Source organism: Grus americana, chromosome 7, assembly GCF_028858705.1.
Source record: "Grus americana isolate bGruAme1 chromosome 7, bGruAme1.mat, whole genome shotgun sequence".
NCBI classification, from domain to species: Eukaryota; Metazoa; Chordata; class Aves; order Gruiformes; family Gruidae; genus Grus; species Grus americana.
In genome coordinates, this window is record NC_072858.1 from 32,195,353 (window position 1) to 32,215,170 (window position 19,818).

Sequence of the window (19,818 nt, forward strand, 5' to 3'; positions counted from 1 at the left end):
AATCCTTTCTGGACAAGGTTTTCCTCGTGTTCCATTTATCACCTTTATCTGCATAGTTTGTGCCTCCACAGAGAATACGATGGCGTTCTATGCTGAAGCGAAATATGCTCCTCCTCCTTGCACCTGCCCCTACTGCGTAAAAGAGGAATCTTTGTCTATCGCCTTTTGAATAAAAGGAATAAATTTATGGGTTTGCACTGGCGTGTTTCCATCTCCTTTTAGGAATTCTTAGTGTTCATGCAGAATGAAAAATGTAGGGTATTCGAAAAGTCTAAGGCCTTGATAGGAAATCAGATAGAGTTTTTGAAGGGAAAAGGAGTGGGAGAAGGAATTGAAATGTCAGTCCACCAGTGGTGAAGTAATAAATGCATGTGTTACACTTCCCATTGTTTTAATAAATATTTAATTCTCATCTGTAGATTGTGCGAGCCATTTTGGCCAAAACCTTCCATGTATCTTTATCATGTACTTACTGCATAGTACAGCTGAAGAAAGCTTAGACAGTAAACTTTCTTTAGAGATTTGAGACACAATATATACCACACCCGCCTATACTGCTCTTTGAAGTCTCTTGAACCTTATTGATTTATGTCAGCTCGCAAATTCGTCAATTTTCTTTGGCAATAGCAAAAGCTAAGAAACATCTGGATGTATTTCAGAGCTAGCATCTACATTCGAATTTAAAAGATACTGTGGCTATAGATATCTACCTGTATTGCTGCAGACACTTTAATGTGCAGAAGCTCATCTGTCACTCCGTACTGACATGACAGGGGGAGAATTCTCAGTCTGAGATATTTAGCTTGCAGGAGTGTCATTAGAAAGATGAATATTATTCAGTCATTCTCCTCCTCCATCTTCCAGGTCAGCTTGATAAAAGGAGGTGTAGCTTAATTCTTTCATCTCCTGTGTCTCAGCTTTGAAGATTTAGTGACTGTAGAATAATTTTCATCAGTTGTGATAGTTATGATGGCTGAATGTTCACTGAATGTCCTGTTCTTTCTAGTTCCCTGTTTATTAGTTTAGTGCAACAAAACGAAAATAAAACCATACAGATCTCTCCCATCACATTTTATTTGTTTGTTTGATTTTTGTGGCTTTAGGATGAAACTGAAGTCACAGAAATAAATCATGTAGGACATCTAGCCATAGGCATTTTCAGTGAAACAAGTTATTTCCAAGAAGGTTTTGACTTGTTACATGAAAATTAGCTTCTGGCAGGAAGAAGCCACACTTCACAGATCTTGGACTATGTTTAATTTCTACAGGGCATGCCTTCAGCTAACACCACTGCTTCCACCTATGTGAGCATAGTACCGGTGTTTAAGAGTAGAGCTGGAAAAAAAAAGAAGGAAACAGAATGCTTGATACTATTTATGACTCTTGTGAACAAAATGACACCACGGATTCTGTTTGAAGGCAAAAGGAGTGTCTGGCTGCTGTTGCTACTGAAGAGCATATTTAGTTTGAATAATCCAAAGGTCACTTAAGATTGACTTTTCTATTGAACCTATTCTATTGAATTTTACTGGAAAATGCAGTAAAATTGATTTTTAAAGCAATACATTTAATTGAAAAATAAAGTATTTAGATGTAATGTTCCAGGAAGATATCTTGAAAAAAATGCATCCAGGTACATCTAGCAGATCCATGAAGTACTGGTAGATATGAGATATTTGATATTCAGGAGCCTGGGAGCTTGAAAGGCTGTCGTTGTTTTACTGATGAGGTAGAAGTAGGGCAAGAGGAGAGAAAATAGGACTTAAGATAGGACCTGAAGAAAGTCCGAGAGAGAAGAGGAGGCAGTTTGACACCACAGAATCTGCGTCAAGAATTTATGACCATCAGTGAAAAAGAACGTTATGCAGCAGGAAAAAAGGTCAGTCTTTGATAAGCTGTAGGGGATGATCTGAAAAGTAGGGGATGATCTGAAAAGTAGGAAGGGATCTGAGCAGAGAGGGAAATGTAGGATAGCGAGACCACAAATAGTCCTGAGGACTGTTAGGCACTATAAACTTACTGGAGTGCTGGAGTGAAATAATATGACAGATACTACAGATAATAGAGCAGTTATGTTACAGGCATTGATGAAAACGCATTCAGGCAAGGTACTTGTCTGTGTCTGTTCTCTGAATTTCACTAATTTGGATTTTGCATTAAAACCCACACACTTCTCTTATTCCCTCTATATCAGTTCTGGATTCAGTCAGGCCAATGTTAAATGTTTATGTAAATACTGAAGGATTTCTGGCCAACAGTCTTTCAGACTCACTGTACTTTCTGTTCTAGCTGGCAACGTGGGACTCTGAGAAAGGACTGAACGGCAGCCTACAAGAACGACGCCTGGGCAATGACTTACAAGGACTGACACTCAAAGTGGTGACTGTCTTGGTATGATCCTACTTGAGTTCAGGAAACAAATGCTCAAAATAAAAAGAATCAGACTATTTGGGGCACTTCCCTCAGTATTTTTCCGTATCATTGTCAGTTCTGTATTTTTGGATGATCACTTACATAAGCAAGGAAGGTAGATGATGGCCTTTTATTATTGTATGCGAAGCTGCGCACCGTCAGAGCTACAGAGCATTGGTTTGTTTGCTTACGCTGCTTTTCTGCATTGTAATTGCTGCTGGGCATGGAACCAGCCCAGGGCCTGAGTGCACAGGGGCACACTCCAGACACTGCGCTCTAACTCGCATGTGCAGTTTCCAGCATTTCATGGATTTTAAGATCAGATGGGCCAATTACGATAATCTAATCTTGGCTTTTGTACACTGCAGGCTGTAAAATTTAATCAAGCATTTCCTCCATCAAGCTCATAAATTCCTATTGAAACAAACTATATATTTTAGAAAGGCGTAGTCTTTCCAAAAAATCACTATGCTTTTGGGACTACTGTCTGTTAGTATCTGGAGTGGTAGCGGAGCTCCTGCAGCTAGATGCTAAATGAGGGGCAAATTAGGGCTTGAATGTGTTCCTACCTAAAATATTGTAGTTTGCAGCTTGCAGAATGTGGTGTCTTTTGGTGATGTTTATTTCTTTTTCTGAATCGCAGTACAAATAAGAAATACTGCCTGAGATCATAAAGTCGTTCCCTCCAACCCCCAGTTTTCTTTCCTCTGTCTGATGAGAGGCAAGGTTCTGCTGTAGCTTACACGGGAGGTGAGCGGATCCCTTCCACGAGAATGTCACTATCAGGCTGCAAAGGCGGCCAACTGCGATGGCTGTGCCACCGGCAGCCCCGGTGTTCCCCTGCAGGAGAGCCCGTGCCTGACAGAAAACATACCACAAAATGCTGCATTTCCTTGGTCCCGAAAAGCATAGTTTAATATAAAAAAATCCAGGACTCAGTAACCATGAAGGTTATTCTTTGACTTTTCAAAATTTCAAATATTCACAAAATGCAGCATATTTAGCTCTTGCTTCAGTATGTCTTCTGGATAAAATATTAATCATTTGTCTGTAGAAGAGGGCTTCCTAAATCTGATATGCTCTAAGATACATGGATAGTAGTAGTGTTCCTATCTAGGACTCGTGCTTAACTTAATATCTAAGGTAGGTATCCGTGCCCTCTTTATAGCCAGTGAGAAGAGACAGGTACTTCAGAGAGCAATTCACCCTGTGGACACCAGGAAGCTGCTGGGGGGGTTGAATTTTCCTCCGGAGTCTCTGCCTCTCCTCAAGAACTGTGGAAAACCCAAGGCCACGGATAGGGCTCAGGCGCTGAAGCGCTGGTGTCTGGTTGGGATACCTCATAGTATCCTGCAGGACCTACACTTTTTGCCTCAGAAGGTTACGAGTGTCTCAACATCTGTGTCAAATTGTCCAGAATTAACTCAGAAAACATCCTTTCGCTAAGAGAAGCAAACTAAAAAACTTGTTTCAAGTATCAGTTAAGATATTGCTTTGTTCTCAGGAAGAACCTTTTGTGATGGTGGCGGAGAACATACTCGGGCAACCAAAGCGATATAAAGGATTTTCCATTGACGTCCTGGATGCACTTGCCAAGAATCTGGGCTTCAAGTATGAGATATATCAAGCTCCTGATGGCAAATATGGACAGCAGCTCCAAAACAGCTCCTGGAATGGCATGATTGGAGAGCTCATTAACAAGGTACACAGAGAAGAAACTGTATTTGGAAAAAAAGAAAAGAGAAAAAAAGAAAAGAAAAAAGAAAAAAAAAAGACTCTCTGGAGTAGGGTGTCAAACTTTCGTAAGGGAGTTGTTTAAATTCTCCCCTTCCTCCATTCCAAATTACAAGAGAATGGATTAGGATGAAAGCAGTAGTGCAGAAACGCTTCTGAGCTATGGGTGGTTTGAGGGTGGTGTAAACTGTGCAGTTTAAGACCCTGTAGACAGGAGAGGAACTAGAGAGTCTGTTCTGTTTATTCCCAACTGCTCTCAACATACATTATATCAGTGTAAATCTGTATTTATACAGTTGTAAGAATAGGAAGAAACGGCATGTATGTGTGTGTGAGTGAATGACTATAGAAAATAGAGAAGAATAATATATTCTTCTTAAAATGTTAATTACTATTAATTTTTGTCATTACATCTTTGCTACTTGTTTGTAGGTATGACCTTATTTGGGTCACTTTGTGGCAATGTGTTTGATAGTCATCAACTGTTTGACTCCAAAACAGGAAAAGTGTCCCTCAAGATTATTTGTTCAGTTAAAACAGAGAGTACCAAATTTCTTTTCTTAATTACAGTCTTGCAAATCAAGACTAAGTTAATTGAACTCCATTGAAGTAAATGGGGAAAGTCTGTAGCGTAGAATCTCCCGGAGAATGAAATTAGACTGTATATTGTTCATGTTCTCGCTATCTGACATGGAACAAATGTTAATCAAGAAGGAGAATCAAAGGAATTAATATTCCATGTTGCTGCCCTTTGTAGAAAAGGTTACTCTTCTGCAGTGGAGTTATTACGGAAAGTGAAAGCTTTCTCATTAGCTGGTAGGTAGGCGGCTCAGTATCTGGTAAGTAGAGGTTTAGGAAGAAATAGAAGCAATTAAAGCAATAGCAAATGTGTGTGTGATAATGGGGTATTCTTGGTTGGTGTTAGAAAATATAAAGAATTTTTAACTTATTTAGTATTGACATAAGCTCCTTGAATTTCATTGACTTGAAACTGTGGTAAGAAATCCTGTTAAATTTCTTTGGAAATTGCTTTCTTTGAAGCAACAAAGTATCTGTTATGATTTTTTTAATGGTATTTCTGCTACTAGCTTTTCACGGGACTCCAAAGGATTTCAAAGCAGACCTCCCTCACCTAACATTTGCTTTACTTTCCCAACAAAACATAGATTAAAGGAAACAAAGAGTACGTTCTATTTTTTTGAAGAGAACTGGTTTTATTAAGATGGCAAAATATTCAAAATCGAATTGCAGCTATTGAAAAGCTTTGGCAATCTTATTTATTAACTCCCGTTTTATCTTTCATTGAGTTTGCATGCTCTTTAAGGACCCTCTACATGTAAAACCAACTCACCTTAAATGTGGAGGTCAAAGCAGTTTCAGGAGCGAAGTTGCCTTTGGTGCATTCTTCCAGTTACTAGTTTTTGCCGTTGCATTATTCATTGTAAAAAACCAAAGTCTTCCCCCCAAGTTGTCGTATGAAATCCCTTTATGAATATGGGAAGTTGGCAACTCTGCAGGGAGAACAACAAACATTACCTCTTTGCAACTTGCTATCAAATACGCAAGCTAAATAAATGGTGTTTCTTATTGCTTGCAGTGCACCAGGTTAATATGGGTTGGAGTGTTAGGCATCCTTTGGAAAGCAAGTGAGGGATAGAGGTTAAGTAAATTGCACTCATTCCAGAGAGGAGTCAAGGTGATGCTTTTTGTTCTAGAGCACTTTGACAGGTTATGTTTCACTATTCTGCTTTAGACCAGTGCAATTAATCAATGTTCAAATGATGAAACTGATTCCCGTTTTATTTTCAGACAATTTATTTTAATTTGTCTAAAGTTGTTAAATTATAGAAAGAAATGCATGAGGTCACTCGGTTCTTAAAAAGTTTCTCCTTAAGGCTCACGCTGGCAGAATTCATGGTGAAAGGAAGAGATCTGATCTGTTGCGTTTGTCTCGCAGAGAGCAGACCTAGCGATCTCAGCCATCACTATAACACCAGAACGAGAGAGCGTTGTGGACTTCAGCAAGCGGTACATGGACTATTCAGTGGGGATCTTAATCAAAAAGCCCGAAGAGAAAATCAACATCTTCTCTCTCTTTGCTCCTTTTGACTTTGCGGTGTGGGCTTGCATTGCCGCAGCCATCCCTATAGTTGGTGTCCTGATATTCGTCTTGAACCGCATCCAGGCGGTCAGGGCGCAGAACGCTTCCCAGCCGAGCCCTTCTGCTTCCTCCACCCTCCACAGTGCCATCTGGGTCGTGTACGGCGCCTTTGTTCAGCAAGGTACTTACTCTCTTGTCAACACCGCTGACGGATGCTCAGAAATGTTCTGCCATGGGTAAAGCAGGTCAGGACGTGTTAGTCTTGGCCAGAACGGTCTAGAGATGAAAGAGAAGGCTCGTACGGGGTGGTAATACATTTTATTAGCCCAGCTGATGAAAAGTGGGAAGAGGTAGGTAAGTTTAGGGGGGTTATGCTCTGCTTTTCTGTCTCTTGGTAAATCCAGAAAAATCACTCCATGCAGGCTTTTCCACTTTGGGAAAATTGTCGTGCAATAAATAACCTACGGAGCTGCCTGGTGCGGAATTACACTTCTCCAGCTCTGAAACTAGCACCTTCTCCAATTGTTTCAATTTAATTTTAGAAATGTATGTGTTTTTGAACTAATGTGAGACAGTTTATCTTTTGGTTCTTTGAACCGAATAGGAAAATGATTTGTAGTCATGTACCTAACTTTACACTCAGCAATCTTTAGGCATAGGACTAATCCTACTGAATTCAGTAGGATTGCCACCATTAACAAAGTTACTTTTGTAAATAATTGTTTGCAAAATCTGTCCACACCGTTTTCGTCCCATATCTATGATGTTAGTACTATTCTTGGAGGCTGGTTTTGTTGAATGCTAATGTGTGGGTATGTTGTTAACTTTTTTCTCCATTATTTTTTTTTCATTGTGATTGCAAGCTTATAAAGCTTCAGCTTGAAAATCCTTACTGTTGCTATGAAACTCAGTCCCTCATCTCATTAAGGTGGCATCCCTGATGAGTTTAAGTACAGTAAGATATAATCAGCAGAAACATACGCTGAAGTGACTAGCACCAGCTGTATGGTAAGGTTTGGTCTCCAACAATGTTCGAGCATTGAAGCCTTCTAGAAAGAAATCCTCGCATTGTTTGAAATGTTGTAAAGAGTAACAAGTAATGACACTAATGCTTCAGTCTTTGCAGATTTAAATACAGCACAGACAGCGCACAAACCATCGGACAGTTTTGTGGTTTTTTTCCAAATCTAAAATGGTCATTGAGAACAGAATATTACTACATTTTGAACACTAATGATTTAACTCCTGCCTATTAGTTGCGCTTCATCATTACGCTTTTTTTACTTAGACTATTTTTTTCATGTTCTGTAGATCTGATCCTCAGTAGCTCCCAAGGGAACTATTTTGAAAGATGAGTTTCTAGAACAGTATCCAGGGCCAGAGGTTGACTGGAGAAAATGTTGGTAAATCCTCAGTCTTGGCAGCAGCAGTGCCTTTCTCACAGTGCAAGGGTGGTCTGGAGGGCAAGCAGAAAGGCAGAGGGGTAGCTCCAATGCAGTTTAACACAACAGGGCACACAGAGGGTGACTGGAAACAGAAGCTGCTGAGAGACCCTCGTTTTCTCTGTTTATTTGTAGGGGGCGAATCTACCGTCAATTCTGTGGCTATGCGCATTGTAATGGGAAGCTGGTGGCTCTTCACCCTTATCGTGTGCTCTTCCTACACAGCCAACTTAGCGGCATTTCTCACCGTATCAAGGATGGATAATCCCATAAGGTAAGAGCCTCTGCTTAACGTGGAGCTGCAAACCTGGATTTCACAGAAAGGTATTATCCATTTGAGCACTCATTCTTGCAAGGAGGAGATAACTCTCTAATAAAATACTCTGCTTATTTGCAGTGGCTGCTTTTCTCTTCTCAACTCCCCTTTGTCCTCACTCCTACAACTCCCAAGCGGTTTTGACGGGTGCATGGAGGGGACAATGGCACTTTAATTGTGTCTTTTTCCAGAAGAGATGTCTTTCACGTTTATACGTATTTTGCTTAACTAGAGCTCTCACTGCTTCGGCTGTCTTTACTTCTTTGTTGAACATCAGAGGGAACTGCAGCCTCTGGGGAACTATATAACATTTCACTTCGCACCTTCAGTGTGTAATTTTATGGTCTCAATATTTTGATATACACTGTTGTTTATACTATTATTTGCATGTAAAGTAATATAGGTGGTCTTTTAAAATTTAAATGGCCAAAATATAAGCGCCCAGATTCAGTGGCATTACTTGCAGAAAAAGCTTCTTCTCAAGGAGGAAAAGATAACTAAACCTGACTCCAGGATAATAGATGCAATATAGCAGTTGTTTTATTAAATTTATATATAATTCTCTACAGTTGTGTTGGCAATATTGTGATGATAAATTACAGCTTCTGCTACAAACCCAATTTATCTTGCGCCTTTGACTTCTTTCCCCTGCCGTTTGCCTACTAATCCATACCCACTGAGAATATTTCAATACACCAGACTTCTGAGCAGCTCCAGACAGCTGCTGGTTGTTTGCTGGCAGTTTGCGCGTGCGTGTGTAATTTGTTTTTCTTCGGAAAATTTAAAGGCTAAAGAATATTTTCATTTTTTCTCTCCAAACATGGACAACATTTCCAACTTCACAGCGTCCTGGAGTACTGGAAGGGCCATTGATCTTCAGTGGTCGATGTCAACAGGGTTAGAGCCTGGTATCTCATGTTTGGCCCGATGGTGATGTGGAGAGGTGACCAGAGAACGGGCAGTGTGACTCAGGCTCTCCTAGAAAGTGCTGAGCCAAGGATTTTAGGTGCTGGAGAGTGACACAATTACTCTGTTGGTCTCACTCGGGGTTGCACTGGGAAAACTGGGACTGCAATCTTTGTGCTCGGCTCCTGAAACAGAGGCATTGGCACTTAGGTGAGGCTGGCACTTAAAAAAGCTGCTTTTGCCTTCCCTGTGGGATCTGCACAGGAGGTCATCAGTGAGAGCATTTCTTAGAAACGTGAGTTTAACAGTATTTCCAATTTTCAACTTGCCATCGTGTGCAATGTAATACTTTGTATGGATATAATGTAATAATGATAAAACTAGCCCAAAACCATAAAAAGTTTCGGGTTTAAATTAATTTTCTGTTAGCTTGGCCAAAATAAGTGGGTTTCAACAGTAATAGAAATAAGAACTGCAAATAATTTCTGTAAATAACATGAGAAACTAAATGGAATAAAACTACCACAGAGTGCCTACAAGGCCTGGCTGTAATGGAAATAAGGTTAAGCTCAATGAATAAATTACTCTTGAAATCCAGGACAGAAATAGTTAACTGGAAAACTTGAATAATGTTCTTCTCAAAAATTTCTGAAAGTCCTAGTTCCTTCATGGCAGAAGAAATTGTCTGTTTGGCCTACTGAGCACCCCCCAAAACTCAGCAAAGTTCAGAGAAGGACAAAATCTGGGATGAAATGCAGTGAGGAATCTGCAAAAAAAAAGACACAGGTTTAAGAGCAGAACTATAAATTATTAGAGGAGGCCTTTGAAGCTGAGCTATTACAACATTTACAAGGGGTTTTGATTCTCCTTCTTATTAAAATGAAAGGACATTGCCAAGAATCTTGAGGGAGAGGGAGAAGATTTTTGGGTAAAGGAGCTGCTTGGCATTTTTTCAGGACTTTAGAGCCCAGATGCCCTTCTACTATTAGAGACGGCAGCTGGAGAATTATACTGAAATACCTTTCCATACCTAACGGTAGCTGCCACTTTCCGGGTTCCCGATAACACATCCCCTTGTACAAGGTGAGGATGCAGAAGGAAGAAAGCACTCTGCTGGTGTTTGCAGATCACAGCAGAGTAATTCAGGTGCCAAACCAGAAACGTCTAAAGTAACTTAAGTTGCCATCAGATTCACCGCCTGTGCTCCAGCGGCTCGGCCATAAGGGCAGGGGTCTCTATGGGGTGTTGTCAGCCACAACGTGGATTATTCATATTGCCTGGGGTGTTTCAAGTGGTCCCGGATGCTTCGGCTTAGGCACCCCAATCATTCCGCAAATAACCTGAAATGGTAGCTGTTGGAAAACTTTGATTTGGTCACCGGTTGGCATAACTGAGCCAGTTAAGGGACTTGCTTGTCTCGGCTTGCCTATGGCTATTTCACAAAGTTTGCAGATCTCCCCGAGATCCTGCTACTCAGAGACAGAGTCGGAGATCTGGACTAAACCCTCTCCTTGAAAACTGCTACTGTCTTAAGAGAGGGGATGGGGTAAAGAAATAGGTTCTATGGAAACTCTGTTGAGCCTTCATCCATTTCTAAGCTATGGTGAAGATATTTTCATGTCCCCACTCTTTAGGAGAAACTTCTTATAAAATGTTGTGTCTGATTTAGAACAAATATTTTTCCTGAGAAAGTAAATTACTGCCTTATGTGAATGCATCATGGCCTGGTGTCTCAGCTCCCAATACTACTTAGCTTCAGCATCGTATGATATGGAGTGACTATTTTTGCCTATCTAAATTTGCCACTCGGCTTGCCTGCATTATATCTTTCATGGACCCAGAAAGGAATACTTACTTGAAATCCATTTTTCCCACCCAAAGAGACACAATGAGCTATAGCTGAAAATTTGTTCACCAGCTGAGAACTATCAAATCCATCTGTGTATGCTTCCATTGTTAAGAAACCACCACCGCCGCCCCCTGCTCTTCTCAGTAAATGTGTGCTGTTATCTCTCCCTCCGTAGGAAAGTTCTCTGGTGCTGCTGCTGCTAAATTGGCAGCAGGAGAGAAAATAGTATTATGGTGCCGCAGTAGCTGCAACATAGCTAAGATTTTCATTACGAGACTGATTTTCTTCCCAAGCCCCTTCCAAAATGCCTAATAAAAGTTGTTTCAGCATCAGATTTGGCACGTGTGGTCTGCGACTAGCAGAATAGGAGTACGTTTGATTGAATAACTAGGTGTCGATCAACCCAGTGATCCTTACCTCCACGATTTCACTACAAAACAAATGTGTCATTGAAATCATAAATGATATTTATTAGAAGGGGCTTGGTGAGACACTCACTGAAGCACAGTCGAACTGTCGGAAGGCAGTTTTTTAGAATTAGCATGTCAGATGAAAGCCTGGTGATGAGGGAATAATTTATTTTTTTTTTTTAATCTAGTACTGGCAAATCCCACAAGGCTCTTCCACCCTGTCATGAGTTTCAGGGACTTCCTGTGGCTCACAGAAAGGTGAAATACCCAGAGTGGGAGGCACGACAGAAAGCAGCTTTGATATGCTGCCTGTATTTCTGTATTTCCTGACAGAGACTTGCTAAATCCCAAATAGGTTCCCAAGTGCTGTGCTGTCCAGGTGCCTAGATCCCATGTAAGAAACATGCCTGCCTACCTTGGGAAGACAAAAAAATCTTCTTGGATTTTCGCAAGCCCTCAAGGGCTTCACCACAAGCGTGATAACAGGGAGAGGCACCGGCTTTCTGGTCTGGCACGGCTGCGCCTGCTGCCTCACTCCTCACGTATGCCCGTCACTCGTCCTGCCATGACAGGGTGGTGGGGAGGGTCAGAACAGGGAGTTTGAGGTGCACATCAAAACCTCTGACCCTTCAGGAGACTGAAGATAGCAGAAAATAATGTGAACCTTCCCCAGCTGTCCTCCATTTTACAGTTGCTAGCGGTTGGTACTTCTGCACCCATTTGCTCTTTTAATACTGCTGCTCCGAGCCCTCTGTCCAAATCTACCTCTTCTGCTCTTCTCATCTTCTCTCTGCCCCAACCTCACAACAAGGGAGGCAAAAGAGAAAAGACAAGGCACTTTTTGCGAACATGCTGGTGGCAACCGCTTTGGAGCTCAGGCTAGGAGGCTGTGGTCCATGTTCTAATGTTGTAAATGAGTAATTCTTAATTTTTGTTTTTAAATAGAAGTCTCGGTCACGTTTAGAGCCTGCGCTAATCCTTGACAAACTTCCTTAAACCCAAACGATTTGCATTTATTATTCTAATATTTGCCTTCAGAACTGTATGCAGCTGAGAAGTCTTCTAACGGGTCAGTCTGCCAAGTAAGGGCTGCATTATTACATGAGAGTTTGTTCTTTCTTTTGTCTTATTACATTTTCAAACAGCCCTTGGATCTGCTGTCTGACCTTCCAATTGTAATTATGAGTTTAATTAGCAGTGACTTAACTTCCAGGTTCATTTCTTGTTAACAAGCAGACTACATGCGGTTCAGTAGCTGCACAGATACTCTGAAGCTCAGGTTTAGGAGAGCTTGTCTGACAAGAGGTTAAGAATCATGCTGGAAAACCAGGACATAAAAAAAGTAGGCTATTTGCAAATTCAAAAGAGTTTCAATTTAAGATTTTATCAAATTAATCCTTAACATTTGCACATGCTATGGATGTTTCAAAAGGCATCTGTATATATGCATTCATGGACCGCACACAAACACGTGGTATCTACTTTTAAGTTCACAGCTGTTGTTTCATGATTTGGGATTTCCTTATTTGCATTTTAATCCCCAAATTTCGTGTGTGTTGGTGACAGCTGAAGATTTACTGCAGCTTAGTCGGGGTGATAGTCTGGCACTTGGAAGACTTGGGTGCAAATTCTGTTTCCACTGCAAGCTTTGTTTGATCTTGGCAAGCTTAGCCTCCTCTCTCTCTCAGTTGTCTCCCCGTACAACAGGGTAACAGGGTTTGCGTATCTTATCTGGCATGTTGTCACTTTAGTCGCTGTAAAGATGATGGCCGGAAATGACCATGTTATAATAGCTCTGCAGGTATCAAAGAAGAGAGATTTTTTTTTTTTCTGGGTTGCATACAAACCAGAAACAATCTCAAAATATTTTCAAAGCAAATGAGGAAAGTATTCTGAAGATGCCAGCTAGAGGGAAATGAACAAAGGTCTCATCAGCTGTACTTAAGTGGATTGGATAGGGCTGGCAGCAAGGACGTCACAGGAATCCCTCTGTATTTGCAGGGATTATTGCTTTGAAATTCCTTGTGTTTGAAAACAGCCTTTCTGTTGTTAATATCATACATGGCTTTCTAAATATTTCATTGGATTTTCTTTTGTTATGTTCAATTTTGTTATGTTCAATTTGTACCGTGTTTTGCAGTGTCTGCGCAGCACCTCAGGCACGTTGGCAGGAGGCATGTATGAATGAGCATGATAAAAAATAATTATCGTGATTATTATTTAAGGCCTGTGAGCAAAAGCTTCAATCATTAAATAACTAGATTAAGTTCATCCATAAAAACGAAGGCTAAAAAAAAAGAGCGTAAGAAAGACGCGTGTGAATGAGCAAGGACAAAACCTCAAAACTTCTTTTCCTTTCCAGAACGTTGCCTGCTCAGACCACGTAGAAAAAGCGTCGGCAGCAGCGCTCGGGGGCAGAGCTCAGCCCAAGGCACGGTGCTGTGGCCAGCGCTCGCACCCCCGCCCTCCGCCCTCTCATTTCGCGTTCATTGACGGTGCTGCCCAGTGGGCGCTGCTGGGAAACCCAGGGCTTCGCAAAGTCTGGAGCCTTTTAAAAAGCTTTCTGAATGTTGGCATACGCCGTTCAACGGTGGTTCAAAATGGATCCTAATTGCTCCCGTGATTGAGCAAGCAGGCAAGCATATAAGTGCAAATATTTCCCAAGGACATTTTTCTGGGGAAAATGAGAATGCATAGCTGAAAATCAAGCTCGCATTCCATCTCTCCGCTTGCCGTTATAAAAATGTGGCATATATTGGAGGTCAGTGGAAAACCAAGGGGTTGTGATTCCACACCCTTGTCAACACCTATGTTATAGCATCTCTTCATTTGTTCTTGTTACTGGGAAGTTCTGTGACTTAAGTGGGTTGAGGCATTAACATTCGGATACACGTACAGTTTAGAGAAGAAAATTATTTGGATATGACATTAGCAAAATCTACCATCTGTGCAGGTAATAAATGGGTTTTTTATTATTTTTTTTCTTTTGCTTTGGAGGGGTGAAATTCTAGCAAGAGCAGCAACCCTCGTGACAGCCCATCAAAATGTACAACTATTGGTTCAAATCTGAGATTTGATATGCAGTCTCTTCTTCTCAGCTCAGTTTGAGTCACCCTTCAAGTCAGATTTTCTCATGTTAATACAGGTTATTCACTGGCTGTCCGTGGATTAGAGTAGCTCTATGCATTAAATCTCATCAGCCCCTGACTTCAACCTTCTTTGTTGTAGTATGTGGTTTCTTTTTATTACAAGGATAGTACCTATGGCTTATTTTGTTGACTTTTATTTTCTATTTGACTTCTAAGGGATAAACAATACAAAATGCAGTAAGAGAACATTTTTGCCCAATAGGATATTTATATTTCTATTGTTCTTCTCTAAAGAAGCTGATTTACTGTCTTATATGAACTGATAACGAAATTTAACATAACAGGATATTAAAAAGGCAAAATAATGATTACTACAGCAATTCAAACAGAGATGGCCTTAAAGCTTCAGACTTCTCCTAACTGTAAAGACTACCTCGGCCCACCATTTTTTTTAAGGACAAAAACAGGAGTAAGAAGAAAAAAATCACGGTGAATTCTGTTTTGGAAATAGATTCTGAGTGCGGCACAACCATTAAAGCAGGCTGGCCAGTCTGCTCGAGTATTTGAGTTTCTCTCCTGCAAAAGCACTGATATTTTTTGCGCTATATCAGATAGGTATTTATTTGACCTACAATGCAAAATTACCCAACTCCTTTTTGCATGTTAATACGCTGTTGCATGTGTTTGCCTGCTAGCCATGTTTGCTGTTCTTTTGGACAGACAGACTGTTACGTGCCCCTACAGTGTATAGCTCTGTCAGCAGCGTATTTAAACAAAGACCCTCAAAGCGGGAAGCCAGGTAGAATCTGAAAGAAAATATAAATATCTTCGTGACACTTGCTAGTGAAACAGCTACCTGGAAAAAACAAAACACCTGTAAAATTACTTGTATTTTATAATATTTATCTGTGCTGGTCTGAGTCATTAGTGTAACAGCGGGCCCTATTATAAAAGCCATGCGGGTTGCTCCCGCGTAATAATGCATATTTCTGCATAGGTTTCCAAATATCCGGAGTCGGAAGGTCTCTCTGAAAGTAATCCTGCAGCCAGAACAAGCGAGTAAATTGCATTTGCAAAACTACCAAGAATTAGTAAGCACGTTGTCACAGTAAGTTACACCCTGTGAAACGATGCGGTGAAGTTGAAAGTAGGTGTAAGAAGGGAAAGTTGTACCTGTTTGCTTACTTGCTGTCAGCTTAGGATGTACATGAGCTTCCAACTCTGTTAATCTGTTGCATGTTTTAGAAAATGCTTCATTTGCTCATGTGGGGGGGGAAAAAAAAAAAGCCTTTTCATCTTGCGCAATTCCTCACCAACATCTCCATGCGAGCAGTGGTTCTGTCATTCTTGTACCATGGTTGTTCAGCACCAGAATTTCCCGTCCTCCTGGCAGCTAAAGTAATTTTCCCACCTTCTCTTCATTGCCGTATATTCATTGTCAGCAGGATGAGTGTGACTATAGGGAATATGCACTGAATTGTTTATTTCTTTAGTTTATTTTGGGTGGAAGGAGGAGAAGGGAAAGAAGGGAAGTTTCCAGCAGGAGCAGAGGAGGAAGGCTTGCCCAGCCCCCCTCCCGGAGTAGCGGGTGGTTGGGTGGGTGGGTGGTTGGTTAGCACTGACCGCTGTCGCCGTGCTATGACCAGTCCTGTGCTCCACCTTCTTTCGGAGACTAAAGGTTGAGCATGCCTATGCTGTAGGTTGTGAGGTTAAGAGTTTCAGTTTTGGTGAGCTCAGGGCAACGTCACCTGCTTCGTGTTTTGCTAATGAAATCAGCCATAAATTAAGAAATCGGTCTTTGTAGGGGACAGCTAGGATACAGGCACGTGTCTTTTTACCAGCTCTGTCGTGGACACAGGAACTTCAGTCGAGGGATGATGCAAAAAGCTTTGTGCAGTAACATTTTAAATCACATAAGCTAGATTCATCGGTGTTGTGAGGAGGATTTATTTTTGATTCTCTGATTTTTTTTTTCTCCCATGCATTTGTATTATTCCCATGCATTTATAGTATGTATGCATATTTTGTTAAATGGTTGCATTACTCTTTTATAATCACTTAGAAAAAAAAAATTGCTTTTGGTTTTCTAGGTCCTGAAAGAGCTCCTGCTGACGTTATAACATCATCTTATAATTTCTTCCTATAGTTCCTCGTGTTAAGACAGCTTGCCTCTGTGTGATACAGTCTCTTTCAGGAATTGCCGGCTCTTCTGTAGTCCTTTATCCTTTAAATTAACTTCCCAACAGACCTTACCCTCCAGTTCCTGAAGTCTGTTGAGCTCTAGTCTTGTGAAATCCATTATTTTCATGCTGTTACTCTTGCTTCCCCCCCCGCCCAGGATAGTGAGCTCCATCATCTTGCAAACACTTTTAATCGGGTTACTTTTCTCTTTGATATTTTCATTCAAATCTAAAATAGCCATTCCCCTTACAAATGTCTCCGTGATAGAAGTTCATTCTTTCTTACACCTTAAACTCTTAACACCTTAAATGATACATAGGATGGTATTTCATCTTCTGATACTTCTCCTATACATTCTAAAATGTTTATAGACCATCTTGCAATGAGGTAGAAAACTCTAAACTTGCCATTTAAAGAAAAGGCTTTAAAAATTGAATATCCTTATAAGGAGATTTAGAAACTATTCCTGACAATGTAAAAAAAAAAAGAGAAAAAAAGGAAAAAAACCTGGCAAAACACACTTTAAATAGATGCAGGTTATGGGTCTTTAGTGGGGAAAGGAGCTGGGGGTTCTTAGTTTCCCTGAAAACTAAGATGCTACTGTTTATTACCATGAGTGCTTTCCTATTAGTTCTGACTTCCTGTGTTGCAAAAGATTTTCTAGAGGGAAAGAAAACTTTTCTGGAAATAATACTGTGTTGCTAAGGAAAGGATGCATATGTCCTTTCCACTTCCCGGGCTCATCCGCTTTACTGAGCAATGTTCTCTTCTTCTGCACGCGTGCCCCCATACAATATAATATAATACAGGAGCATTTCCAGACTCATCTGGGGCTGTGGGAGAGAATAGTGTTGCCTTAGAAAAGCTATTTTGATACAGCTGCCAAAGTCCCATTAAAAGAAATGTAATCACATGTGCTAAAGTTGTTTGCTTTCTAAACCATTAAAACCAGCCTAGGAGAATAAGCCACTGATTTAATTTAATTGATTTATGAATAGTCATATCTATCCAAAAAAGAATAGAAAACCATCAGTCAGAATGGGGTGGATGTTAACTACTATGTTTCTTTCATATGGCAGTAATGCAATTTCCAAGCTCATATTTCAAGGTATGTAATTAGGCTACCCAATAAACTAATTAATCTCAATATAAGGAACAGCTAGTTGGTTTTGATGCGGTGCTGTCAGTGTTTCTAGTATGAGGTTCGGTATTCGGGCGAGATTCATGTTCAGGGTGCGGGGAGAGAGGCAGAAGGGTGAGGTCTCTTCTTCTCTTGACCTCGTTGTACGTCAGGATGAGGTGGGAAGCACACCATATACCGAGCGCGTGTAATGTGGGTCCTCTGAGAAACAGGCAAGTGGGCCTCCAGACTTAAAAATACGCATATGTAATGCATGCACTTTAGACATCAATAATGACTGATGAATGCTATATGTGCTTCCAGTATTAATGAAGAGCCCTATGTTTTGATTTCCCGGGAGTACCCAGCACATGTTCTAGCAATCAAGATGCCTCTTCAGAGCCCTTCTGTTTTCTTCTTTCTGTCAACATCTATAGCTTCTTCTTCACGCCTTGTGGTAAGGGAAGGGTGTGAAGCTGCTTTCCAGCATCACTTTGTACCTCTGAGAGATCTGAGCGGCGTGAATTCGTCCAGCCCCTCGACCCCGGCGATGAGGCTGCTGACACCGGTGCAGGCAGCAGCCCAGAGCCTTCTGCACCGAGACCCTCCCTCTCGCAGCGGGTCTCTCCCGCAGCATGCGACAACTCCTGATAAATCAAAAATTAATAAAGAGTTGAGTAGGACCTTATCCCACACTGGGACTTTATGGACTTTAATGGAACTACTCACAGTATAATGATATCCTAACAGTCGTGGTATAAAGTACCACTCACCCTGAGTAAGGATTTTATAAGCCAGCACCAAGATGCCAAGCTTATCCGCTCCCCACTCTATTTAATTAAAAAGCTACTCTTCGTCGTCTGAGTGCACAACAGAACGGCAGTGCTATCAGTACTTATAACACCAGTTGAGAAGGAAGAAGGCAATTTCTTCCCTCTCGATTTTTAATCATTAATCTTCATTAGGATTTTTAGCTTCCGAATGCGAGTGGTAGAAGACATCAGCGTAGCAAACAATTTAAAGTGTATCTGCATAAATAATAGAGGTAGTTTGTTATTTTCATTATAGGTAAAAGTGTGTGTCAGTCGCCAGATGTGTTTGATTCAGACAAGATCATTTTCATGCCAACTTTATGATAAGTTTGATTTAGGTGAAGTGACTAAAACCTGCTGTTGGGACCGAGTTGCTGTTAAACACCAGCTGCAGTTTTTATTTTAATTAATAATTTAACGAGTAGAATACCTTGCTTTAATTGCCATGTTAACCCTTCAAGGTACTCAGAGAAATGTCACAATTGCAACGTGGTTTAAAAGTTAAGCAAGAAAATATTCAAAGGTAGTCCAAATGATGTATTTCTTTCCCAAAACTAGGCTACAAGCTCTTGAGATGTTTTCACCTTTTCCTCTTTGCATTTTAATTTCCTCCTCGCTGTTGAATGGATATGGAGTGTGGGTAAAGGACCCAGGCTAACCCAGGGTTTTTAGCAGGTCTGATTATTCTGGATTTGCAGGATGAGCAGCAACCGCTCATAGCTGCTCTGAATCCCTTTCCAGGCTTTTGATTGAATCTGTGAACATCTTACAGATGTGCTGTTGTGCCAAAACTTTCCTTGATCCATTCTGAAAATCTGCCCAGTCATATAGTAGTTTTAATGTGGATCTGAGCATACAAATTAAAGCTCCAGCTTTTGAAAATCTGGGCCTGCATCCTAAAAAACCCTCTTATGTGATTATTCTGAATGTCTCTTCGTCAGTCTACTTCTTTCCATTGTTAAATTGCAAACAGGATGGCCAAACTGCGTAATATCTCAAGGGTATTAATTTGTTAGAAATATGGAAAAATGAGGTGGCGAAGAGGGGTCCTGTAAATGCCCCTTGTAAAGATAAAGGAAGGACTGCCTTCTGACTTCACCCCCTCAATTAGACATCAGATAAATGCATATGCGATCATAAATGCCCAACCATGAGAGAAACTTCATCCAGAGAGCACAAACTACTGGGCACCAGTGGATCCAGCTTTGAGACGCAAATCCTCGGAAACAAGCTTCCATCGCTACAACTGTTAATGGGGTTACTTCTTATGCTGTTTCTTGATTGGTTTAAAAAAACCTTTTCAAGCAAAGTAATCATAACTTCCACTGTAGGGAACATCTTGATTTCTTTTCCGTGTGATAACAATGACTAACGTATAGGACATTCAGAAAAAAAAGATATATAACAAATAAGCAACAACCCCCCCCCCCCTAAACAACCCTAGTT

At 40.8% G+C, this 19,818-nt stretch overlaps 1 protein-coding gene across 4 annotated transcripts in view; it reads left to right on the plus strand.

Moving 5' to 3' along the window:
• The window catches only part of GRID1 (glutamate ionotropic receptor delta type subunit 1), a 533,775-nt gene that overhangs the window by 476,062 nt on the left and 37,895 nt on the right, over window positions 1-19,818 (plus strand). For all 4 annotated transcript variants that reach the window (XM_054832728.1, XM_054832731.1, XM_054832729.1 and 1 more), the window contains 4 exons: window positions 2,290-2,391; window positions 3,917-4,114; window positions 6,104-6,428; window positions 7,825-7,963. In XM_054832728.1, the coding sequence (XP_054688703.1) occupies window positions 2,290-2,391; window positions 3,917-4,114; window positions 6,104-6,428; window positions 7,825-7,963 (764 nt within the window). The remainder of the gene's footprint in view (window positions 1-2,289; window positions 2,392-3,916; window positions 4,115-6,103; window positions 6,429-7,824; window positions 7,964-19,818) is intronic.